The sequence below is a fragment of the Triturus cristatus genome, chromosome 4_2 (assembly GCF_964204655.1).
Source record: "Triturus cristatus chromosome 4_2, aTriCri1.1, whole genome shotgun sequence".
NCBI classification, from domain to species: domain Eukaryota; kingdom Metazoa; phylum Chordata; class Amphibia; order Caudata; family Salamandridae; genus Triturus; species Triturus cristatus.
In genome coordinates, this window is record NC_140586.1 from 560447130 (window position 1) to 560474329 (window position 27200).

The window sequence follows — 27200 nt, forward strand, 5'->3', positions numbered from 1 at the left end:
TCCTTTTTAGAGACAACAATAATGGTGAATTGAAGATATTGAAAAGAAAGTCAGTTGGTCGTCCACCTGGACCACATGCAAGAAAGATCCTTCAAATCTCATCTGAGCAGCTATCTGCAGTATGTTTGGAGGTAATAAAATGTTGAAATAATTGTAAAGAACAACTATTGAAAGCCTTTCTAAATCATACTTTTTGTAATAAATGTAGTCTTTCATTCTTTCTTCAGAATGAAGATCCAGTTGCCTCGCAAGAGAATTTCACTCCAGATTCCCCACATAATGGAGGGTAAACAACATTTGACTTCTAATCTTTAAGTGGATAAATATGAATATGATCTGATGGTGTATTACGTGTTAGGTCGTAAGGAAATCTTTTATAGCCAGGGTAAATTAAGAAATGTACTGCTAACAATCTTTAATATCCTGTTGGTCAGAAGGTTCACCATTAGGGTCAGATAATTGCACTGAAGACTCTAGTGATCCCCCATTCTTCTGCACCTTCTGTGTGGAGCTAGGAAGATATGCAAATGGTTTTCACAAATGTATAATTTATTTAGTTTTTCCCCCTGGATGTTTATGATTTCCTTTTTGCTTTGATGAACGTCTGTGTTTCACAACTTCTTAGTAACAATTTTTTAACAAAGAAACAATATGTTCGAGGCATGTGGGCTGCTGAATTCATATTTGTGCATAGATCGCCGCCTAGTGTTGGGTCCGGATGTTTGCACGTTGTTGTCCTGGAAGAGTCTTCGAAGTATCCTGAGATAGGTGACTCCTCCCATGGACCACAGTGCGCATGGGCATACTCTCCATCCCCAGATTGTTTTTTTCCGCCATTGGGTTCGGATGTGCTTATCTTAGCTCAAGTTAGGAAAAATTTCGTTTAAGGCCAAAAGGCCTTTAGCTTTCGTCGGTACTGTTCCCGCTCGGTGTCGACAGCTTTCTTACTTAGTTTAGAAACTTCTTCCAGTTTTTCGGATCCGTTTCATCCGACCATCGACATTACATCGACGATGGAATCGAGGACCCCATTCAAGCGGTGTCCTTTATGCCACGCCAAATATCCACACATCGACGTCCACCCGGTGTGCAACAAATGCCTCTCGCCGGATCACGACGAATCGACATGTATGGCCTGTGCCCGATTCCGATCCAAGAAGACTCTCCAGAATCAACGGGCAGCGAGATTGGAAGCGCAGCAATCTGCACCGGCCCCGGCCAACATCTTCAGCACCGAGGACGAAGATGTTGAAAGCGTGGAAGAAATAAACTCCAGCCCCGCTTCCGAACACTATTCCCAATTGGAAGACGCCGATGAAGCGCTTTTTCACAGGGAAGAAGCCGACCACGAGGTAGGGGACTACGATGAGGCCTTTGGGGCCGAAGAAGATAGCTCTGGTAAGAGCAGGGCCTACCCGTCGAAATGGAGGCTATCAAAGTGCGTCATTCTACGGCTCCGGTCAAGGGATCGCCTCCGGGCCTTACCCAAGATCAATCCAAAAGTTCTTCGGCCCGGCCTCGAACATCCAGCAAGAGCCATTAATACCGAAGAAGACTGGTTTCCCTTCAACGAAACCGAAACCAATCGTCACACCAGTTCCTCAGAAACTGAAAGTGAAACTGGCAGTGGTCGGCTCGAAGCCCTCCACTCCTTCGACGCCAGCACAGTCCATCGGCTCCGAACGCACTAAACGGCTTTTCGGCGCCGACCTCGCTGCAGCGGATGTCGGTACCGACCCGAAAAAGAGGGCCGTCGGTCCCACAAAAGCGCCTCGGCCCCCGGCACCGAAGCAGTCGGCCCCGACTACCAAAGTTAAGATGGCCGCTACATCGGAGTCCACTTCGAAGGCAGCGACACGGGTCAGGTCATCGACTCCGTCGACCGCTACTACCTCTCCTCGACTCGATGAGCCTGTGGCTCCAAAGCAGTCAACGCCTACCTCTACGGAACCACTCGGCACCAAAGAACCTTCGGCGTTCTCGGTGCGACAAGTTGCAGCGTCATTGCAACGCATCAAAGAACGGGCAGCCCTTCGGTCCACGTCGGGCCCCGACCCGAAAAAGGCTCCAAAGGCACCTCCGCCACCAGCCAACATCACTTTTGGTTTGCCGCCGTCCACGGCACCGAAGATGTTCGAGATCCGAACACGTGTCCGCCAGACGAGGTCCCCATCTACTGGACACTCTCCTAATGAGCCTTCACCGTCCTAATTCATCGACGCAGACACCTGCAGACTCATGCTCCGAAAACGGAAGGCCACGCCAGAGCGGGCCTTGGACTCTTACAGAATCCCTCTGAAGCAGAAACTGCCAGCAGAGTCAGAACCGGTTCTATACGAACGCCTGCACACCTCCTATCCGGATCCCCAGTCCTTTTCTCCGACGCACTCCGACACGGACGCAATGGAGGATTACATAGGTGATGATACCACCTACCCTAGGGATATAGATCCTGAGGAGCAGCAGGACCCAGATCAAGCTTGGGATGACCCTGCAGACCTGGGTACCGCAACAGATACCTAGGACACGCAGCTTTACGGCGCAAAAACATCTCCCACAGAGGACACTGCTGCCTTCAATGCCCTCATAGAACGTGCTGCAGCCAATCATGGAGTGCAACTCCACTCTGACACAGTTGAGGACGACTTCCTGGTGGACACTTTCGCCTCCTCTGAGAGGACTGTCAAGACTTTGCCCATGTTGAAAGGTGTCCTCAAGCCAGCAAAGGACATTTTCAAGGAAACAACCAGGGCACGGGTGAGGAACCCCAGGATTGAAAAAAAAATACAAGCCTGCGCCCGGGGACCCTATGTACATTAGAGGTCAGTTACCTCTGGACTCCATGGTGGTTGCTAACGCTCGCAAACGAGCACACTCGCAAACAGGTGATGCTCCTCCCCCAGACAAGGAGTCCAAAGTGCTGGAGACCTCGGGCAAGAGTATTGCAGCTCAAGCAGCAAACATCTGGCGCATTGCCAATACACAGGCCCTCCTGGCTCGCTACGATCGTTCACACTACGACACGCTAGAGTCACTACTCCAACATCTGCCAGACGAATACAAAGAGGCAGCAGAGCTCCTCATCAGAGGGACAACTTCTTACAAACGCATCCATTAAGTGCGCACTAGATGCTGCCGACACAGCCGCGAGGGCGATAAACACCAGCGTCATGTTACGCCGCCACGCTTGGTTACGAATCTCCGGATTCAAACCAGAGATTCAAAACAACATCCTGAATCAGCCAGTCAACCCCGACTACTTATTCGGACCAGAAGTTGACACCACCTTAGAAAAGATAAAAAAGGACACTGACACTGCAAAGTCAATGGGGGCGCTGCAAACGCAGACATTTCGTAGTGGCTCCTTTCGTCGCCCCGGGAATAGGGGAGCAGCTAGAGGACAGGGGTCACAGCAGCCATACAATAAAGGGGGCACACAGAGCACCTACAATAAAACAACAGAGGTGGATATCGTGGCTCCAGCACCAAGGGCAGAGGACGCGGTTACGGCAACGCCAGGTCCTCACCCAAGAACAAACAGTGACGCCCTCTCCCTTCCCCCCCCGACCACATAACACCTGTCGGGGGGAGACTCCAGCGGTTCCTGTCCACGTGGAAAGCCATCACCACGGACAGGTGGGTCATGGATATTATCCAGCACGGTTACTGTCTCGAATTAACCTCCACTCCACCCACAATACCGCCAAAGCACCGTCCTATGTCCGCAGAGCACTTAGCATTATTGCAAAAGGAAGTGCTGAGTATGCTGCAAAAAGGTGCAATAGAGGTCGTGCCCATCAACCAGCAGGGGACAGGGGTGTACTCCCTGTACTTCCTAATCCCAAAAAAGGACGGGTCGCTCAGACCTATACTAGACCTCAGACCCCTCTGTCAGAGCATTTTCATATGCTCACCCTACAGCAGGTTCTCCCGCTGCTCAGACAGGGAGACTTCCTCGCCACACTAGACCTCAAAGATGCGTACTTCCACATACCCATCCACCCATCACACAGGAAATATCTCAGGTTCACTATTCATGGACAGCACTATCAATTCAAAGTCCTCCCCTTCGGCGTGACAACAGCACCCAGGGTTTTTACCAAGTGCCTAGCTACAGTGGCTGCACATCTACGGCGACGACACATTCACGTCTACCCTTACCTGGACGACTGGCTTGTTCAGGCAAAGTCAGCCCAGCAATGTGCCAGCCACATGTCCCTCACCATTCACCTCCTTCACTGTCCGGGATTCTCACTAAATTACCCAAAATCACATCTACAACCCGCACACGTACAACAGTACCTGGGCGCGACCATAGACACTCTGGCAGCCACAGCTCAGCCAAATTTAGTGAGGATCAACAGCATGCAACTGCTGATCTCAAAGTTCAAACCACAACACTCCCTTCCTGCGAGAGTGTTCATGCAGTTGATAGGCATGATGGCCTCCTGCATTTTCATAGTCCCGCACGCGAGACTACATATGCGCCCGCTTCAGGAGTGCTTAGCACGTCAATGGAATCAGGCTCACAGGCAATTAAAAGACCTAGTGTTGGTGAGCGGTCGGGCATACAACTCTCTGCATTGGTGGAATCCACAAATCCTTTGCAAGGGCCGACCGTTCCAAGAGCCTGTTCCACAAATAATACTGACGGCGGACGCGTCTCTCCTGGGATGGGGAGCTCATGTACTCAATTACACAGTGCAGGGACTATGGACAACACAGCAAAGGAAGATGCACATCAACCTTCTGGAACTGATGGCAATCTTCCTGGCAATGAAGGCATTCAAAGTACACTTGTGCAACAAAGTCGTGTTGATCCGGACGGACAACATGACTGCCATGTACTACATACAGAAGCAGGGAGGAACACACTCTCCACAGTTGTCTCATCTGGCTCAGAGCATGTGGAAGTGGGCCATTCAAAGGAACATATTCCTCATGGCGGAACACCTCCCGGGCAAACACAACCAGATGGCGGATCTGCTCAGCAGACACAGCCACCAGATGCACGAGTGGGAGCTGCACCCATCAGTACTCCAACCGTACTTCCAACAGTGGGGTCATCCAGAGATAGACCTATTCGCCACAAACGAAAACGCAAAATGCCAAAGCTTTGCTGCCAGGTTCCCACATCCACAATCGCAGGGCAATGCGATATGGATGAACTGGTCCAGCAGATTTGCGTACGCTTTTCCCCCAGCGCCGTTAATACCGCTGGTGGCACGCAAACTGCGACAGCACTCACTGACGCTCATCCTAGTTGCTCCAACATGGGCGCGCCAGCCATGGTACACCACCTTTCTGGAACTTTCCGTGGTGCCGCATCAACGGCTGCGGATAAAACCTGCACTCCTAACGCAGAGCCATGGCGAAATTCAGCACCCAGATCCGCAACAGCTGAACCTGGCAATCTGGCTCCTGAAGTCTTAGAGTTTGGCTACCTAAACCTGCCACCTGACTGTATGGAGATCATCAAGGAGGCCAGGAGACCCACTACCAGAGCTTGCTATGCAGCTAAATGGAAGAGGTTTGTCATTTACTGCACCCACAATGACATTAACCCGCTAGACGCATCCATTCAAAACATTATCTGTTACCTCTTACACCTATACCGATGCAATCTGGCATACACCTCAATACGCATCCATTTAACCGCAATAGCAGCATATCTCCAGAACAGGCAGCACCTCTCTTTATTCAGAGTGCCTGCCATCAAAGCCTTCTTAGAGGGACTCAAACGAGTAATTCCCCCAAGACACCCGCCAGCACCAGTGTGGAACCTCAACTTGGTCCTCACCAGACTAATGGGTCCACCCTTCGAACCTCTCCACTCATGCGAGATTCAATGCCTCACCTGGAAAGTAGCTTTCCTAGTCGCAATCACTTCGTTAAGACGAGTTAGTGAACTCCAGGCACTAACCATTCAAGAGCCATTCATACAGGTTCACGCAAACAGGGTCGTACTGCGTACCATCCCCAAATTCATGCCTAAAGTAATATCGCAATTCCACATAAATCAAACTATTGAACTGCCTGTTTTCTTTCAGAATCCACAAAATGTCGCTGAAAGAATGCTCCATACACTAGATGTAAAGAGGGCCCTCATGTACTATATTGACCGAACTAAACACTTTAGGAAGACAAAACAACTTTTCGTTGCCTTTTCTCCACAACACAAAGGCAACGCCATTTCCAAAGCAGGTATAGCCAGATGGATCGTTAAATGTATTCAAATTTGCTATCAAAAGGCTAAACGCACATTAACGATTCCCTCGAGCCCACTCAACACGTAAGTTAGGGGCATCCATGGCTTTCCTGGGAAACATTCCTTTACAGGAAATATGTAGAGCAGCCACATGGTCCACTATACATACATTAACCAAACACTACTGTGTAGATGTACACTCAAAACAGCAGGCAGCTGTAGGACAGGCTGTTCTCAAAACTCTTTCAGACTGCTGCAGCTGGCACTGGTAGCCGCCGCTAATAGGAGGTACTGCTATGTATTCTATGCACAGATATGAATTCAGCAGCCCACATGCCTCGAACTGAATATGCTTCTTACCAGTATGCATCTGTTCTTGGCATGTAGGGCTGCTGACATTCATATCGCCCACCCTCCTCCCCGGCGCCTGTAGCAGCTGCAGCTCTAAGAATTACTGTATAGCATGGTCATCACTTCCTGTATCTACTCCATCACTGCCACAATGGCGAAAAACAATCTGGGGATGGAGAGGATGCCCATGCGCACTGTGGTCCAGGGGAGGAGTCACCTATCTCAGGATACTTCGAAGACTCTTCCAGGACAACAACGTGCAAACATCCGGACCCAACACTAGGCGGCGATCTATGCACAGATATGAATGTCAGCAGCCCTGCATGCCAAGAACAGATGCATACTGGTAAGTAGCATATTCAACATAACTCTTCCAGACTGTTACGGATTCAAGCAATCCTCCTTATGGTTTCACAACCAGTTTCTATTATTTTCATCACAGAATAAGAGTTCAGAGAAGCAGTTGTAAAGTCCACATCCAGTCCTCCATGAATGCAGCTTCATCATGGAACAGTCACTACTAAAAAAACATTGAGATGCCTCTTACTAAAAGGAATCTAAAATTCACCAAAAAACAGAGTCAGTCAAGGATATTTTACAAGTACACATTTGCCAAACACACTTACCCAAAGAATCTTTACTGCCTCTTTCCTCAGATGCTTCAGGCTCTCCATGTAGCTCCATGTAGCTGTAGCTCCTACCTGCGAAAATATAATACCTAACTTTTATAAGTCATTCTGAAGCGACCCAGGAGGAATACCAAGGCTTGCACATCCAACGAGAGCAATTACCTACATAAGTCTTTTCCCTCTTTCTAATGACTTGGATGAGGGAAGCATGCATTTCTGATAGACGTAGGAGGAATAAATGTAGGTTCCACACATTGTGAATTCCCCCTTGCCAGACTGGCTCTGGAGAAAATTGATAGCGGTTCCGCCAACCGCCAGAAGGTGGCATCTCGTCCATCCATCCCAAATGTGACATTGGGGCCACTATATCTGCGCCACCCCTTCGCACTCACACCAGTTTTTCTTTCTGCACCTTCCAATGCAGATCAAAAGCTCCTGTTCTGGTTTTTACCTTGGATTTTCCAGTGTGCAAGGGACATGTCCCCTCCTTAAAGGACTGCAACCGACAAATGTCAGTGACAGATACCCACAATCTGTCTCTGGGGCCTTCGCTCCAGGCACGATTCAGCATTGTGCAAATACTGCTCGAAGATGAACAAGAGGGCCGACCGCGAAGTCAAACTTGCTGTTGTGGAGCTTCTGGGGAACTTGAAGTCCCGGCCGTGGTTACAGGCACGGTCAGAATAATGCACATGTGAGTCCAGAAACATCTTCAAGCTGTAAACTACCCCTACAGGTAAGTAGTACCTTGATTCTTTTTCAGGTGGGTGAATGTTTGTCTCCTTACAGGAGACATTGCTGCCATCAAGTAAAGGCCAGTTAAGTATATGTAATTTTTCTTTCAAGAGACCACAGTGATGGTGAATTGAAGATGATGAATGAAACACCCGTAGGTGGTCTGCCTGGGCCACATGCAAAAAAGACCCTTCAGCTCTCGCTCTGGCTCCCAGGGCCGCTCTTGTGATGGTTTCTCTTCAAGTTCCAGGAGATAATGTATTTGAAGAAATCCAAGAAGTCCAAACATAGGTTCCCCTTCTTCCCACCACTCCCACCGTTTGGAGTAGCGCCATGCCCAGAGTACTTCTGAGTTGTTCCAACTTGTTCGGAATCTATTCTGCAATTGATCCCGGTTTTCCCCGACTTTCGAGGGCCTTTATCGCGACCTGAACAACTTCACATGTTTAAAAATAGTCCTAGATAGAATATTTGGTACTCCACTAGATCCCTGTGGAGTGCCTTCGGGCCCTAAGGATCGGAGGTGGCCTCTAGTAAGGATACTGCAGGTGGATCCGTCCCTGACGCAGACTGTGTGAATTGATCTCGCTTCAAGTTCAGTCACCTTTCCAAGCCTGATGCAGCTGGCTCCTGCACCATCACAAAATCCAGCGCTACCCCCGTCAAAACTGGCACAGTCTGGTATATCTGACTGCTAAATGCAGTTTTAACAACTCCCCCAACCCCCTGCCAAAATCAAAAAAACACCATGCCTTAATAGGCATGGTGAAGGTAGTCGCCCGGCTCTGCCCGCGGAGCCTGTTGGGTCGACTCTGGGTCGACTCTGGCCTTCCTGGAAGCCGGAGCGACCCCTGCCTTTTGCGAAGCCCTCCTTTCCATTTTTGGGCAGCCCGACTCCTCCGGCACGCCTTTTTGGCCCCGTGTACTCGGATGGGGGCTCTAGGCTTTCGATGCCGGCAGCAACCTCTCCGGTGCCGCAGGGCAAAGTCTGTGGACTCTCTTGCAGACCAGTTAGAGGAACCGAACTGGAGAGAGGAGTTGGGTGAGGCCAGTGGTCTGGACTTCTCCCCAGACCTTGGCATGCTTTCTGCCCCTAACGTAGCTACAGAGGAGGGTGCATCTTACACAGTGGTGTCGCGTAGGTCGGCTGAGGCCTTAAACCCTGAGCTTCCTATGGTGGCGGTCAGGGCTAACCTCCGGACCATTTTGCTTCAGCCGGCAGCGGCCTCTTCGGAGCTACTGCTGCCGTTCAATGAGGCCCTTACAGACATCCTTTTGGGCGCTTGTTCCAAGCCCAACACAGGGGCTCCTGTGGACAGGATGATTGCCCGACGCCACTGCCCAGCCCCGGGCAACCCCATTTTCCTCTCCCAACACCTCACTCCTGACAGCTTGGTGGTCCAAGCCTCTGCTTCTAAGGGCGCATTCCCTACCGCACCACCTGATGGGGAATCTAAGAAGCTGGACCACCTTAGGAAGAAGATGTTTTCTTCCTCCAGCTTAGGACTGCGGTCGTTGAACACCGCGTGTCTCTTGGGCCTTAATCCCACTCGGTGTGGGACTCGGTTGCGCAGGTGCTGCCACAGTGCCCGGAGGAGGTTCAGGCTGTGCTCTCCCATGCAGTTGCCGAAGGGAGAGACTCAGCGAAGTTCGCCATAAGATGTGGGCTGTACACTGCTGACTCACTAGGCAGGACGATTTCAACATCCGTAGCCCTGAGACGCTACGCCTGGCTAAGGTCCACTGGCTTTTACCGTGATGTCCAAGCAACACTTTTGGACATGCCCTTTGATGGCCGTTGGTTGTTTGGTGACCAGGCAGACAACGAGCTCGAGCGATTTAAGGATTTAAGGGTTACGGCCAGATCCTTGGGCCTTGCTTCCACCTTCCGCCCAGCGTAATCTGCTTTTCGCCCCTTTCGTGGCTACAGAAGGGGTGCTCAGCCACGTTCCACCCAGAGCCACAGGCCTGCGCAAGCTGTCCAGACTCTCCGCGGCTGGGGACATGGGTCCCACCGTCCTGGGTCTGGGGGCCAGCGGGCGGGCCAGTCCACCAGTGCCCCCTCTGCAGCAGCGTCAAAGCCCTCCTAGTCTGGCCTCTCAGGGCCACCATTCGCCAGTGGGCAGTAGGATTTGCCATCACATTCCCCACTAGCTCAACATCACGTCGGACAGGTGGGTTTTGCAGGCAGGCCGAAGGAGCTACTCCCTCCCCTTTAAAACTACCCCTCCTAACGGTGCGTTGTCGAGGCCCTTTCGGATCGGCCGGGGGACAAGGCAGGGTTGCCCACTGTCGCCCCTTCTCTTCGCTCTCGCGATGGAACCTCTGGCCGCCCTGATTAGATCTGACCCCCTCCTTCGGGGCTGGGAGTGGCCTGGCCTGGAAGCTGACCAAATCGCCCTCTATGCGGATGATGTCCTGGTGTACCTTGGGGACCCGGCGTGCTCCGGGCCCCGTGCACTATGCATTCTGAGCCGTTTCGGCCGGGCGTCAGGTCTCTCCCTCAACCCGCGGAAATCGGTCCTGGTTCCGTTGCACCCCTCCATGGAATGCTTTGACTGGCAGGAGACCATCCCTCTGCGCTGATTATCATTTCAATACCTGGGCATCTGGGTCTCCCTCCTCCCGGAGCTGAGCTGGGCGCTCAACGTCTCCCCCCTGGTCAAGAGAGCCAAGGCAGATTTGGCGCGATGGCACCAGCTGCCCCTCAACCCGCTAGGGAGGGTTGCCCTTTACAAAATGATGATTCTTCCCCGGTTTTTATATGTGTTGCAAAACACCCCCCTCTCCTTTCCGCGACCTTGGTTCCGCGAACTGGACGGGATGGCGACGAGATTCCTCTGGGGCTATGGGAGGCGGCGGCTGGCTCTGTCGACGTGCCGCATACCCACCTTTGACGGGGGCCTGGGCATGTCTGATCTCTACCTCTACTATATGGCCACCCGCCTTCTGGTCATTCATGACTGGTTCGGGGGGGGGGAAGGGGTGGGTTGGTCCGACCCCGGCCTACAGGGTGGAACTTGATAGCTTGGGTTTCTCCGGTATCCAAGATCGCCTGTACGGCGCTTCCATCCCTGCTTCTTGCCCGGACATCACCAGGGCCGTATTCCTGTCCTGGCGAGCGGCACTCCGCCTCACCCGATGGACGGGACGGTTGACCCGGGTCACTCCCCTGTGGCACGGGACGTGGTTGCGGGAGGTCACGGAGTTGGAAGGCTTCAAATCATGGGATCTCATTGGCATTTCCCAGCTGGGGGACGTCTGGCGGGGAGGGCGGATGTGTTCCTTTTCAGAGCTACAGGCGCGTTTTTCCCTCCAATCCTCCCAATTTTATAGGTACCTCCAGCTGCGCCACGCCATACTCACCTACTCCCCGCTGGACGTCCGGCTGCCGGACCACAGCCCCCCGGAGGCTCAGGTCCTGCTGGGCAACTTGGGGAGGGGGGGCATTTCCAGGATTTACCGCTCCCTCGTCAACTGCACCCCTACATCCCTTGCGGGCCTTAAGGAGCGCTGGGAGGGTTGGGTGGGCCCCCTGGATGAGGCCGATTAGCGGGACGCCCTTATGGCCCCCCGCTTGGTGACGGCCTCCGCTAAGCTGCGACTCATCCAAATTTATTATCTCCACGCTGCTTACCTCACGCCGGCTCGCCTTCACCGTGCGGGCCTCTCCGGGGACGCGGCTTGCCCCCGGTGTGGTTCCGAGCCGGCAGACTTCCTGCATATGGTGTGGTCCTGCCCTGACCTGGAGGGGTTCTGGAGGGGCATTGAGACCGAGCTTACGGAGGTCCTGGGGTGGGAGGTGCCGCATGAGCCTCGACACTCCCTGCTGGGCATCACGGATGGCTTGGATGGCACGCGTTCAGAACGGCTGTTTCTCATGACGGCCTTGATGGTGGCCAAGCGCGACATTGCTGCGGCATGGAAGCAACCGCTGCCGCCAAGTGTGACTAAGTGGGGTGCTGGGGTGGACTGGTGCGCGGCGCAGGAGAGGACTCTCTATCAGGCACGAGGTTGCCCCAAGAAATACCGAAAAGTTTGGGGGAAATGGCTAGGCAACATACTTTAGTAGGGTGGTTTGGAGGAGAACTCTTGGGGGCGGTTGGGAAAGGGGTGTGCATTCTACTGTATTGCTGTGCGGTACTACTTCGGAATGCCAGACTGTTTCTGTTGTTGTACTGTTTAAAACAATAAAAACTTGTTTATCAAAAAAAAACTACCCCTCCACCCATGCCACCTCAATACCATCGCATGTCGGAGGATCACTTGGCCCTTCTCCAACAGGAAGTTACGGCTCTCTTGGCCAAGGGCGCCATTGAGCGAGTTCCTGCCCCAGAAGTAGGTTGTGGTTGTTATTCCCACTACTTTCTGGTGCCCAAGAAGGGCAAGGGCCTGCATCCTGTTTTGGATATCGTGAACTTCAACTGCTTCCTCCGGAAGAAGTTCAAAATATTGACACAGGCTCAGGTCCTGTCTGCCCTCGACCCTGGAGACTGGATGGTAGCGTTGGACTTGCAGGTCGCTTATTTTCACATCCCTGTCCTGTTCGCCCATCGGTGATACCTACGGTTCATGATTGGCCATGAGCACTTTCAGTTTTCCGTGCTCCCCTTTGGCCTTACCAGCGCCCCTCAGGTGTTCCCGAAGTGATGGCGGTGGTCGCAGCTCATCTGTGCAGATCAGGGGTTTCAGTCTTCCCCCTATCTCAATGACTGGCTCTTGAAGGTGGGCTCGCCCCAGGCAGTTGTCTCCCACCTCCAGACTACGGCCAGCCTCCTGCATTTGCTGGGGTTCTCCATCAATGTGCACAAGTCACACCTGATTCCCTTTCAGGAGCGCCTCTTCATCGGAGTGGTTCTGGACACAGCACAGTTTTGGCCTTATCCTCCCGAGCAGCGAGCCTGGGATATTCGGGCTATGATTCCGATCATTCAGCCTCTATCCCAGGATTTGGTCAGAATGACCTGGAGGCTACTGGGCCTCATGGCCTCCTGCATCCTGCTGGTGGACTATGCCAGATGGCATATGCGGGCTCTGCAGTGGAACCTGAAGTTTCAGTGGGCACAGCCTCAGGGGAATCGTTCCGATTGTGTCCAGAACTCAGAGGGCACTGCACACCAATTGCAGGCTCGGATAACGAACCAGGATTGGGTCAACGGCAGATCCCTCTCCCTTCCCCAACCAGAGTTCACAGTGGTGACAGATGCATCACTTCTGGAGTGGGGCGGCCACATGGGAGAGGTGGAGATCAGAGGCCTCTGGTCTTCGGCGGAGTCCGGGCTCCCCATCAACCATCTGGCGCTTCGGGCGATCCATCTTGCACTGAAGTGATTCCTTCTGTCAAAGGGAGAGTAGGGCAGGTGTTCACTGACAACACCACCGCCATGCTATACTGCAACAAACAGGGCGGGGTGGGGTCGTGGATCCTATGCCATGAGGCACTTCGTCTCTGGAAGTGGTTGGAACATCAGGGAATGTCCTTGGTGGTTCAACACCTGGCAGGTTCTCTGAATGCCAGGGCGGACAAACTCAGCCACTTTTGCATGATGGATCATGAATGGTGTCTTCACTCGGAGGTTGTGTAAGGTCTCTTTTAGCCATGGGGAGAGCCTTGGTTAGATCTATTCACCACTGAAGAGAACGGGCAATGTCAGCAATTCTGCGCGTTGGAATTTCCAAGGCAGCACTCGCTAGGTGACACTTTTCGTCGCTGTGAGAAAGTGGCTCTGTATATACTGTTCCCAAATAGGTACAGAGTCCACAGTCCCCAGAGGTTTGGCAGAGGCTAAAGTTAGATATAACCTTACTCTCAAGTGGTAGCTTGGTGGAGCAGTAAGGCAGTATCAGAGGACAGTGTAAAGCATTTGTTGCACACACTCAGCCAGCAAATGGTCTCACACACTCAATAACTGAACTCTAGGCCAATGGTTTATATATAAAAAATATGCTTGTTTTATTTTAGAACCAACAATGGGTATTAAAACTTTCTCAGAATGAGATGCTCTATATAAATACTTTTGCAATATGGGATTGACTTTTGTAGAAAGTTACAGGTGGTTGCAATAGGCAACACAATTTTAAACCCAATAATGCATTGAGTTCAATGGAAGTTTAAAGTTATTTGCCACAGATTACTTTTAGGATTACTTTTGGAATTCCAGGACTGGATCCTAGATTCAGTCCTGGGTCAGTACTTTAAATCAAGTCATAAAAGTCGACTTAATTACTGTGATGATTTTTAGACAATATTTTGCTATTTTAAAAGTTGACCGAAAATATTTCATAGAAAACAGTCAATGATTCCCTATGGCAGAAAATTCAAGTTGCAGGTATAGTATGTTCTCGTTACTTTTGTAATCCAGTACTGGGTGCTTAGACTCAGTACTGGGACCTTTATTCAAAACAGGTAAGTAATTACGTGTTCGAGGCATATGAGCTGCAGATCACACACTAAGGATAAGATCGCCATCTGGTGTTGGGCTCGGATGATTGCAGGTTGATGTTGTCTTCGGAAGAAGTCTTTGGTCACGAGACTGGTGACTCCTCACCTGGACAACAGTGCGCATGGGCATCCACTCCATCCTCAGATTGTTTTTTTTCCGCCATTGGGTTCGGATGAACTTTTTTCGGCTCCAGCAGAAAACTTATAGCAATCACTACAACTCTCAAAATTTGAAAACTCGATGTCGAAATCCATATCGGACCGACTCCGGACGCGGCTGATGGAAAGGACACCTTTTAAAAAATGCCCCCAATGTGGAGCAAAGTTTCCTCATAGCGATCACCACGAGGTCTGTAATTTGTGCCTTTCACCAGACCACAACGAATCCAGCTGTCCAGCCTGCGCCGCATTCCGTTAGAAGAAAACTTTCCGGGACCGAAGAGCTCGACGCCATATCATGGCCAAGCCGGTTCCGGAACCAAAAGACATCTTTGCACAGGATGTCCCTGACGACGACTCCGAAGATCTCCAGATCGTGTCCGAGGCCGACGATTCTGATCCAGGGCAGCCTGTGAGTACCAGCCCCCCTACCCCAACACCACCCAAAAAGACATTGGTCAAGACTCTGCCAGCTGGGCCTAGTCGCGATCCAAAAACCTCTTCAGAAGCCCCACCCTCGGGCCCGGCTCCGAAGAAAAGTAAGCCTGCAGGTGGCTCTGGCTCGAGCAAACCTCATGTCATTGTGCCTATAATACCTTCGGCACCGAAGCAGGCTCCGAGACCGAAATCTCCATCGGCCCCGAAACGTCACTCGGCACCGACCTCTCCACCGGCACCGAAACGTTCTTCGGCGCTGAGGTCTCCACCGACACCAAAAGGCTCTTCGGCACCGAAAAATCCACCGGAACCGAAAAGTTCTTCGGCACCAAAAACATCCTCGGTGCCAAAACAAGTCCATAAAGAACAAAAATCAAAATCAGAAACAAAAAAGTCGGTGCCATAGCCGCCTTCGGACAGTGAGGAACTCTTTCGGCCTGATCCAAAGCAAAAACGGATTTACATAAATCCGAAAACTGGACATGTCACAGCGGTGCCCTACAAGAAAAGGAAGCTGGACACAACACCTCCTCCAGCACCTCCAAAGAAGAAAGACTGTGCCACTTCACCCATACGTCCTTCCTCTCCTACATTACCTCCTATTCCATCCCCCCCACCCCCACCGCCTTCACCTCTACCATCTCCTTATCACACACCACCTCCACAGGATGATGATGATTTAGGGGGAGGGGGAGACCCAGATTTCTTTACTTATCCCACTGATCCTACTGATCCCTTTACACTCCCGGACAAGCACCAGTAGATGACTGGACTTGCCCTATGCCTGATATGCCTGACCCCACTCCATACCCCTCAAAACCCTCCCCTCCTGATGACCATTAAGGGTTCGGTCAGCTTATAAACAGAGCAGCATCGTTTCATGGCGTCACCATGCACACAGACCCTCCCGAGGAGGATTTTCTACTAGACACTTTTGAGCAGTTGCAGAAAAACTTTCACATTCTACCCATGATTAAGGGAGTGATAAAGCATGCCAATGAGGTTTTTAAAGACCCTGTCAGGGCCAGGGTTCTCAACCCCAGAATAGAAAAAAAATATAGACCGGCGCCACAAGATCCTGCGTACATCAAGGCGCAACTCCCCCTAGACTCACTAGTCATATCAAATGCCAGAAAGCGGGCGAACTCCCAAACAACCGGAGACACGCCGCCCCCAGACAAAGAGTCTAAACTCCTGGAGGCTTCCAGCAAAAGGGTTGCCGCACAAGCTGCTAACCACTGTCGTATTGCAAATACACAAGCCCTATTGGCTCGTTATGATAGAGCCCATTATGATAAACTAGAGGATCTCTTGCAACACCTGCCTGAACCATACAAAATACAGGCCACTGACCTCATCCAAGAGGGCAAACTAATATCCAATGCCTCCATTAAATGTGCATTAGACGCAGCGGACACCGCCTCTAGGACAGTCAACACAAGTGTATTGCTTAGACACCACGCATGGCTGCGCATTTCCGGCTTCAAGCCGGAAGTCCAAACCACCATTCTTGCTCAACCCTTTAATCAGGAGCAACTATTCGGGCCTGCAGTAGACACTGCCCTAGAAAAAATGAAGAAAGCTAATGAGACTGCCAAATCTATGGGAGCATTGCAGTCTACTCAACCCAGAGGCTCCTTTCGTCGCTCCTTTTATAGAGGAGCTTCCAAAAATGTGGGAACAGACAACTCTTCCACCTTCAAAGCATCAGGTCAAACATCCCCTAACAGAGGATATTTTAGAGGAGGTTATCGGGGAAACAATACTAAAGGCCGAGGACGGGGCAACAACAACACCCGCACCTCTACAGCCACCAAACAGTGACTTGCCACCACTCCCCCAGACCATTCCACTCCGGTCGGGGGAAGACTTCAACAGTTCCTACCTGTCTGGAATACCATCACTACAGACAGGTGGGTAAGACAAATTATCCAATCTGGCTACTGCCTCGAACTCATAAACCCACCCCCAAACATACCACCCAGGCACCGTCCCATGACGTCTCACCACCTCACGCTCCTCAAACAAGAAATACAGTCTTTGCTTCAAAAACACGCAATAGAACCTGTTCCACTACAACATCAAGGCACAGGAGTATATTCCCTATACTTCCTCATTCCCAAAAAGGACAAAACCTTAAGACCCATACTGGACCTCAGACTACTAAACCAGTACATACAATCGGATCATTTCCACATGATCACTCTCCAACAGGTTCTTCCATTACTTCAACAAGGAGACTTCCTTGCCACATTCGACCTCAAGGACGCATATTTAACATCCCTATGCATCCCGCTCACAGGAAGTATCTACGATTCGTGGTAGACGGTCAGCACTATCAGTTTACAGTTCTCCCATTCGGAGTAACAACTGCACCCAGGGTATTCACCAAATGCTTGGCAGTTGTGGCAGCATATCTCAGGAGACAAGAAATCCATGTCTTCCCCTATCTGGACGATTGGCTCATAAAAGCCAATACTCTAGACAAATGCGTTCTCCACACTCACCGCACTATTCAAACCCTACACAGCTTGGGATTTACCATCAACTATCCCAAATCTCAACTACAACCCTCCCAAGTACAACAATACCTGGGAGCCACCATAGATACATCCAAAGCCGTAGCTTATCCCAGCACAGCCAGGATAGCCAACATACAAAGTCTCATCAAAAAATTTCAAACACAACACTCTCTCCCCGCAAGAGTGTTCATGCAACTCTTAGGCATGATGGCGTCATGCATCTCCATAGTACCCTACGCACGCCTTCAAATGCGTCCCTTACAGGAATGTCTAGCACAACAGTGGAACCAGGCCCACGGACAACTTACCGATCTGGTGTTGGTGGACAGCCGCTCACTTCGCTCGCTGAAGTGGTGGAACACCATCAACCTGTCCAAAGGGCGGCCGTTCTTGGAGCCTCTTCCACAAGTTGTGCTGACCACCGACGCATCTTCAACACACCACTCGGGGAAGGTGGACCACTCAACAAAAACAGCTCCACATCAATCACCTAGAACTTCTAGCGGTGTTCCTAGCACTGAAATCCTTCCAGGTGCATCTACAAAACAAGACTGTCCTCATCCGCACGGACAACATGACCACAATGTATCACATACAGAAACAAGGATACATTCTCTACAACTGTCCAACCTGCGCAACAAATTTGGAGATGGGCAATTCCCCAAAACTTCTACCTGCTAGCAGAACACCTCCCAGGGGTTCAGAACCAGGTAGCCGACCTCTTAAGTCGCCACACACAGCAGATACACGAATGGGAACTACACCCCAAAGTCTTACTCCCATTCTTCCAAAAGTGGGGACAACCAGACATAGACCTGTTCGCCACACAAGCAAACGCAAAATGCCCAAACTTTGCCGCCAGGTTCCCATACCCACGGTCAAAGGGCAATGCAATATGGATGAACTGGTCAGGCAGATTTGCGTACGCTTTTCCGCCTCTCCCACTCATTCCTTTTGTGGTACGCAAACTGAAACAGTCGCTGACACTCATCCTAGTGGCTCCCACTTGGGCACGTCAACCCTGGTTCACCACACTTTTGGAACTATCGCTAGTTCCACATCAAAAACTGCATCTCTCCCCGGATCTTTTAACCCAGAACCACGGAGAAATCAGACACCCAGATCCTCAAACACTGAACTTGGCAATCTGGCTCCTGAAGGCTTAGAGTTCAGGTACCTCAACCTTCCTCCAGACTGTATGAATATCATTAAAGAAGCCAGGAGACCTACTACTAGGGCATGCTATGCTGCAAAATGGAAACGATTTGCCATTTACTGCGCTAACAATGACATACAACCACTGGATGCTTCCATCCAAAACATCATTTGCTATTTATTACACTTGCAAAGATGCAATTTAGCGTATTCCTCTATACGTCTACATCTAGCGGCATTAGCAGCCTATTTGCAAAATAGACAACACCTGTCCCTCTTTAAGGTACCAGCCATTAAAGCATTTATGGAGGGTCTTAAAAGAATTATTCCTCCAAGGTTACCACCTTCCCCGGTGTGGAACCTTAATATTGTTCTAACAAGGCTCATGGGTCCCCCATTTGAACCAATGCACAAATGCGAACTGCAGTTCCTAACATGGAAAGTGGCTTTCCTCATCGCAATCCCATCACTGCGAAGAGTAAGTGAAATACAAGCCTTAACTCTCGAAGAACCCTTCCTACAACTACATCGGAACAAAGTGGTTCTTAGGACGAATCCAAAATTCCTCCCTAAAGTCATTTCCCTTTTCCATCTAAACCAGTCAGTCGAACTGCCAGTCTTCTTCCCTAATCCAGACTCAGTAGCTGAGAGGGCACTTCATACCTTAGATGTTAAGAGAGCCTTGCTGTATTACATCGACAGAACCAAACCTTTTCGGAAAACCAAGCAACTGTTTGTTGCTTTCGCTCCACCACATAAAGGCAACCCTATTTCCAAATCGGGTATCGCCAGATGGATAGTCAAATGTATCCAAATATGTTACCAAAAAGCTAAACGTACTCTTACCGTTCCCCCTAGGGCGCACTCCACGCGTAAAATAGGGGCTTCTATGGCATTCTTAGGGAACATCCCCTTAGACATTTGCAAAGCAGCCACATGGTCTACTACACACACCTTCACTAAGCATTACTGTGTTGATGTGCAATCCAAACAACAAGCTTCAGTAGGCCAAGCTGTCCTAAAAACTCTATTCCAAACTGCTGCAACTGATACAGGTGACCGCCGCTAGGGGAGACACTGCTATATAGTCTATCCTTAGTGTGTTATCTGCAGCTCATATGCCTCGAACGGAATATGCTACTTACCAGTATGCATCTGTTCTTGGCATGTAGAGCTGCAGAGCCACACACGCCCACCCGCCTCCCCGGGACCTGTATCCGTTCCAGCATTGTCTTAATTAGACACTACACATGAACATCCTTTCTCTTTACTTCTTATACACTCCCATCATGGCGAAAAACAATCTGAGGATGGAGTGGATGCCCATGCGCACTGTTGTCCAGGGGAGGAGTCACCAGTCTCGTGACCAAAGACTTCTTCCGAAGACAACAACAACCTGCAATCTTCCGAGCCCAACACCAGATGGCGATCTTATCCTTAGTGTGTGGCTCTGCAGCTCTACAGGCCAAGAACAGATGCATACTGGTAAGTAGCATATTCCTTTCAGATATTATACGATTTTTAAAGAATATTTAAAGATTGCAGAAATAGACACTTGGAAGAAATTTCACAGAAAAACAGTCAATGATTTCCTATGGGAGAAAATTGGTACTGGTTACTGGTAAGTACTGTTGTAAGTATTTTTCTGAGTCAGTGCTGGGCACCAAGATCCAGCACTGGGAGCTCACCTCAGAGCAGGTGAGTATTTTTGTGTTCGAGGCATGTGGGCTGCTGAATTCATATCTGTGCATAGATCGCCGCCTAGTGTTGGGTCCGGATGATTGCATATTGTTGTCCTGGAAGAGTCTTCGAAGTATCATGAGATAGGTGGCTCCTCCCCTGGACTACAGTGCGCATGGGCATCCCCTCCATCCTTAGATTGTTTTTTTCCGCCATTGGGTTCAGATGTCCTAATCTTAGCTCTTTGAGTATTTAGGAGAACTTTATTTTTGTCAAGCCAAAAGGCTTTTAAACTTGTCGTTATTGTTTTTGTTCGGCGCCAAGTATTTTTCTACAGTTGATTCTCTAGAAAAGCATCGAAGTTAGCCGTTTGCCTTTCGACGCCAGAGGCCCGATCGAGATCGACGATGGAAACATCAAATCACCCCTTTAAGCGTTGCCCTCTTTGCAACGCTACGTATGCTCGCTTCGACGTGCACCCCGTGTGCAATAAATGCCTCTCTCCAACACACGACGAAGAGACCTGTATGGCGTGTTCCAGGTTCCGATCGAAGAAAACTCTTCGCATTCGTCGAGCAGCTCGGCTCGAGGCGCAGAAAGCGGCGCCAAACCCGGACAACATCTTCGGGACCGAAGATGAAGAAGTCGTGGACCTTGAAGTTCTGGAGGGACTATCAGATACGGATTCGGAGCGTGAATCCAACTATGATGCCGAAGACTAGCGTATCGTAGATGTCGAGGAAGATAATGCCGTCGATAAGGTAGGAGACGACGAAGAGGCCCTTGCGGCCGAGGAAGATGGCTCGGAAGATGAGCTAGGCCCACGTGTCGGTGCAGGGCCCGAAGAGGCACTCGATCAGGCTCAGGTCGAGGGATCGCCACACGGCCTTACCCGAGATCTTTCCTCTCGTTCTACAGCCCCGCTTCAAAGCCCGGCTTCGAACTATCCTACGGAGCCATCGGTCTCGAAAGCGCCATCATCCGGTCAAGGAAAACCAAAACTGAAGGCACAGACATCGAAACCGAAAGGGAAAATGACTCTCAGCGGCGACAAGGCCTCGAAGCCGTCGGAGCCGAAGACACAAAAGACGGCACCTAAGATTTCGATCAAGGTGGTCGACCCGAAAAAATCGGCGCAGATGATCGTCGATACGGGAAAAAAGGGCAACCCTCAAGAGCCAAACCCTTCCAATCCTCGTGCCGAGAAACCAACGTGTGGTACGGGGCTCGATGCCACACCAAGGAAGGTCTTGAAGGACCATGTCAAGTCCACGACACCGTCCCCCTTCGTAAAGAAGACGGTGTCGGAGTCGTTATTACGCATCCAAGAACGGGCTTCGCTGCTCACCGCGACAACAGCCCCGCAGCCGAACACGGCCTGCCCGGTTCAGACCGTGTCGACGCACATCAAGTTCGGGTTACCACCGGCGGCGAGACCAAAGATGTTCGACGCACAGAACGGTCCCGCACCGAAGAAAGGTGTCGACACGAAGTACGCGGTAGAAGCGCCAAAAGGGGTGTCAATGGGACAAACAACTGCTGAAGTACCTCAAGAGGATGAGGAGCCGAGGCAGTTAATCTCTTCCGGGACTGGTAAACTTTCACTACATAGAAGAAAGATAGTGCCAGAGAAACCTATGGAACCATACAGAATTCCATTAAAGAAACAGAAAACCACATCACCAGTTCTTCTCGAACATGTTCAAGATTATAGACAGGAGCCTCAATCATTCTCACCCACACAGTCTGATGTGGATGCAGGAGATTATGGTGCTGATGACAGCACTTATCCATTGACCACTGACCCTGACGACCAAAACCAACCTTGGGTGGACACTATTGGTGCGGGGTACCCACATACTGCTCCAGACACACAAGCATATGAGGTGAAAACATCTCCAACTGAAGATGCTGCTGCCTTCAATGCATTAATTGAGAGCAGCTGAGAACCATGATGTACAGCTCCACACTGATCCTATTGAGGATGATTTTCTGATGGATACCTTCTCTACCTCAGAAAGATCTGTTAAAACTCTGCCCATGCTCAAGGATGTCCTAAAACAAGCTAATGACATTAAGGAGCCCACGAGGGCAAGAGTACTGAACCCTAGGATTGAGAAAAAGTATAGGCCAGCTCCTGTGGACCCTACCTACATAAAAGGCCAGCTGCCTTTGGACTCGTTGGTGGTTTCCAATGCTCGGAAGAGGGCCAACTCCCCCTGACAAGGAGTCTAAGGTCTTAGAAACATCTGGAAAGAGAGTTGCTGCACAGGCAGCTAACATTTGGAGAATTGCCAACACTCAGGCACTTCTTGCTAGGTATGACAGGGCGCATTACGATACCCTAGAGACACTGCTACAGCACCTCCCAGATCAATATAAGGAAGGAGCAGAGTCACTGATTAGAGAAGGAAAGCTCATAAGCAACGCTTCCATTAAGTGCGCTCTTGACGCAGCTGACACTGCAGCTAGGGCTATTAACACCAGCGTCATGTTACGACGACATGCTTGGTTAAGAATTTCCGGATTCAAACCAGAGATACAAACAACTATACTCAATCAACCTGTCAACCCTCACTCCCTCTTTGGCCCAGAGGTTGACACCACCCTAGAGAAAATCAAAAAAGATACAGAGACTGCAAAGTCTATGGGGGCTCTGCAATCACAGCAGTTTAGGAGTGGGTCCTTTCGTCGCTCTACCAACAGGGGACCATCTAGAGGCCAGAACTCACAGCAGTCGCAGTACACTAAACAAGGTACGCAGACCAACTATAATAAAAATCACAGAGGTGGATACCGTGGCAACAACGTCAAGGGTAGAGGCCGAGGAAACAACAGCTCCAGGTCCTCCGCCACCACCAAACAGTGACGCCTTGTCACTGCCCCCCGACCTCATAACACCTGTCGGGGGGGAGACTCCAACAGTTCCTGCCGGTCTGGAAATCCATCACCACAGACAGGTGGGTGAGAGAAATTGTCCAGTACGGTTATTGTCTAGAGCTCACATCCACTCCACCAAACATACCACCAAGACACCGTCCTATGTCCGCAGAGCACTTGCACTTATTGCACCAGGAAGTGCTCAGTATTCTCCACAAAGGAGCCATAGAACTAGTTCCTGTACAAGACCAAGGATCAGGGGTGTACTCACTTTATTTTCTGATCCCCAAAAAGGACGGGTCTCTCAGACCCATACTGGACCTAAGACCTCTGAACCGTTACATTCTGTCAGAGCATTTTCACATGCTCACCCTGCAGCAGGTGCTGCCGTTGCTCAGTCAGGGAGACTTTCTCGCAACACTAGATCTAAAAGATGCGTATTTCCATATACCCATACACCCATCACACAGAAAATATCTCAGGTTCACTCTTCAAGATCAACATTACCAGTTCAAGGTCCTCCCTTTCGGAGTAACAACGGCACCAAGGGTGTTCACCAAGTGCCTAGCAACAGTGGCAGCACACTTAAGGAGACAGCACATACACGTCTATCCTTATCTGGACGACTGGCTTATCCAGGCAAAGTCCGCCCGGCAGTGTGCCAGCCACGTATCCCACACCATTCACCTTCTTCACAGCCTGGGATTCTCAGTAAATTATCCAAAATCCCACCTTCAACCCGCCCACGTACGGCAGTACCTAGGCGCGACCATAGACACTCTGGCGACCACGGCACAACCCAATTCCGTGGGGATCCACAGCATGCAGTTGCTAATAAAAAAGTTCAGACCTCAACACTCCCTTCCGGCACGAGTGTTTATGCAGTTGATAGGCATGATGGCTTCCTGCATCTTCATAGTCCCGCACGCAAGATTACATATGCGCCCGCTTCATGAGTGCTTAGCACGTCAGTGGAATCAGGCTCAAGGACAGTTGAAAGACCTAGTGTTGATCAGCGGTCGGGCATACAACTCTGCATTGGTGGAATCTACAAAACCTTACCAAGGGCCGACCGTTCCAAGAGCCTGTACCACAAATAATACTGACGGCGGACGCGTCTCTCCAGGGATGGGGAGCTCATGTACTCAATTACACAGTGCAGGGACTATGGACAACACAGCAGAGGGGGATGCACATCAACCTACTGGAACTGATGGCAATCTTCCTAGCCATGAAGGCATTCAAAGTACACTTGTGCAACAAAGTCGTGTTGATCCGGACGGACAACATGACTGCCATGTACTACATACAGAAGCAGGGAGGAACACACTCTCCACAGTTGTCTCATCTGGCTCAGAGCATGTGGAAGTGGGCCATTCAGAGAAACATCTTGCTCATGGCAGAACACCTCCCGGGCAAGGACAACCAAATGGTGGATCTGCTCAGCAGACACAGCCACCAGATGCACGAATGGGAGATACATCCATCAGTACTCCAACCGTACTTCCAGCAATGGGGTCATCCAGAGATAGACCTATTCGCCACAAGGGAAAACGCAAAATGCCAAAGCTTTGCCGCCAGGTTCCCACATCCACAGTCGCAGGGCAATGCGATATGGATGAACTTGTCAGGCAGATTTGCGTACGCTTTTCCCCCGGCACCATTGATACCGCTAGTGGCACGCAAACTGAGGCAGCACTCGATGACGCTCATCCTGGTTGCTCCAACGTGGACACGCCAGCCATGGTACACCACGTTTCTAGAACTCTCCGTGGTACCGCATCAAAGACTGTGGCTAACACCCAGGCTTTTAACGCAGAGCCATGGCGAGATTCAGCACCCAGATCCGCAACAGCTAAACCTGCCGATCTGGCTCCTGAGATCTTAGAATTTGGCTACCTAAACTTGCCTCCAGAATATCATCAAGGAGGCACGGAGACCCACGACCAGAGCATGCTATGCGGCTAAGTGGAAAAGATTTGTCATTTATTGTAAAAATAATGACATCAATCCGCTGGATGCATCAACTCAGAACATTATCTGTTATCTATTACACTTATACAGATGCAATCTAGCATACAATTCCATCCGTATACATTTAACCGCACTGGCAGCTTACCTTCAGAACAGGCAGCACCTCTCACTGTTCAGAGTGCCTGCCATCAAAGCCTTCTTGGAGGGACTCAAACGAGTGATTCCTCCTACACACCCACCTTCACCAGTCTGGAACCTAAATGTGGTCCTCACCAGACTCATGGGACCACCTTTTGAACCTCTACACTCCTGTGAGATTCAATTTCTAACCTGGAAAGTAGCTTTCCTAGTAGCCATTACTTCACTCAGAAGAGTTAGTGAACTCCAGGCACTAACCATTCCAGAGCCATTTATACAGGTTCATGCAAACAGGGTCGTACTACGCACCAACCCTACATTCATGTCCAAGGTGATATCGCAGTTCCATATGAACCAATCCATAGAACTGCCGGTGTTTTATCCCAATCCTGATAATGTAGCAGAGAGAATGCTCCACACACTTGATGTCAAAAGAGCTCTCATGTACTATATTGACAGAACACAGACTTTCAGGAAGACAAAACAACTGTTTGTTGCCTTTTCTCCACAGCACAAAGGCAACCCCATTTCCAAAGCAGGAATAGCTAGGTGGATCGTTAAGTGTATACAGATATGCTATGAAAAAGCTAAGCGCACACGAACGATTCCTCCAAGAGCCCACTCCACACGAAAGTTAGGGGCCTCCATGGCTTTCCTAGGGAATATTTCTTTACAGGAGATATGTAGAGCAGCCACATGGTCCACTATACATACATTTACAAAACACTACTGTGTAGATGTACACTCAAGACAGCAGGCAGCTGTAGGTCAGGCTGTTCTCAAAACTCTTTTTCAGACTGCTGCAGCTGGCACGGGCAGCTGCCGCTAAATGGAGGGACTGCTATATAATCTATGCACAGATATGAATTCAGCAGCCCACATGCCTCGAACCGAATATGCTACTTACCAGTATGCATCTGTTCTTGGCATGTAGGGCTGCTGACATTCATATCGCCCACCCTCCTCCCCGGCGCCTGTAGCATTCAGTAATTACTAGTTAGCATGGTCATCATTCACTATATTGCACTCCATTTATGCCACAATGGCAAAAAACAATCCAAGGATGGAGGGGATGCCCATGCGCACTGTAGTCCAGGGGAGGAGCCACCTATCTCGTGATACTTCGAAGACTCTTCCAGGACAACAATATGCAATCATCCGGACCCAACACTAGGCGGCGATCTATGCACAGATATGAATGTCAGCAGCCCTACATGCCAAGAACAGATGCATACTGGTAAGTAGCATATTTGTTTCGTTACTCGGCTGATTTTTGGTGAATATTTTAGGTTTTGAAAAGTCCACACTTAGAAGAAATTTCAGGAAAAGCCAGTCAATGTTCCCCTATGGAGAAAATTGAGTTATCGGTTTAAAGATAAGTACTCGACTGGCAGAATTAAGGTTCTGGGCATAGACTCCGGGGTCTCCCAGGGTCAAGTAGGTACAGTTGGTTCACCCTCAGCGGCACAAGGGCGGGCGGGTGCAGAGAGTTAGGCCCAATGTTATCCTATGAGAGGTAGGGGGGGCCTTGGTTGGTGGCTGCTGACTAGCAGGCCACGCGGCTGTGGGAGCTGGGTTCCTGGTCACTTAGGGCAAGTGTGGAAGTAGATGGGTGTAGAGGTTGCACTGCCAGGGCCACTCGGGCGGCTGGGTGCAGGGTGCTTTTGAGCCTTCTGGCGCTCAATTGTTTTCAATGGGAAATCTCCGGTTTAGAAAGACTGCAAGCTCCGGGACGAAGATTCTTCAGGTGCCACCACCACTTCGAGAGGTAAGTTGGGTAGTTGAAGGATAGGTAGGTACCCCGGGATTGGGCACAGGGGGCTGCAGGGTGCCGGGGTGCCTTTAGGTGTCGGGAAATCTTACCCTCTGTTGATCGCGGTTAGGGGGGC

The 27200-nt window shown here is 50.5% G+C and overlaps 1 protein-coding gene across 2 annotated transcripts in view; it reads left to right on the top strand.

Moving 5' to 3' along the window:
* MTF2 (metal response element binding transcription factor 2) overlaps positions 1-27200 on the top strand; it is a 404555-nt gene that overhangs the window by 319747 nt on the left and 57608 nt on the right. For both annotated transcript variants that reach the window (XM_085602198.1, XM_085602199.1), the window contains 2 exons: positions 11-131; positions 228-286. In XM_085602198.1, the coding sequence (XP_085458324.1) occupies positions 11-131; positions 228-286 (180 nt within the window). The remainder of the gene's footprint in view (positions 1-10; positions 132-227; positions 287-27200) is intronic.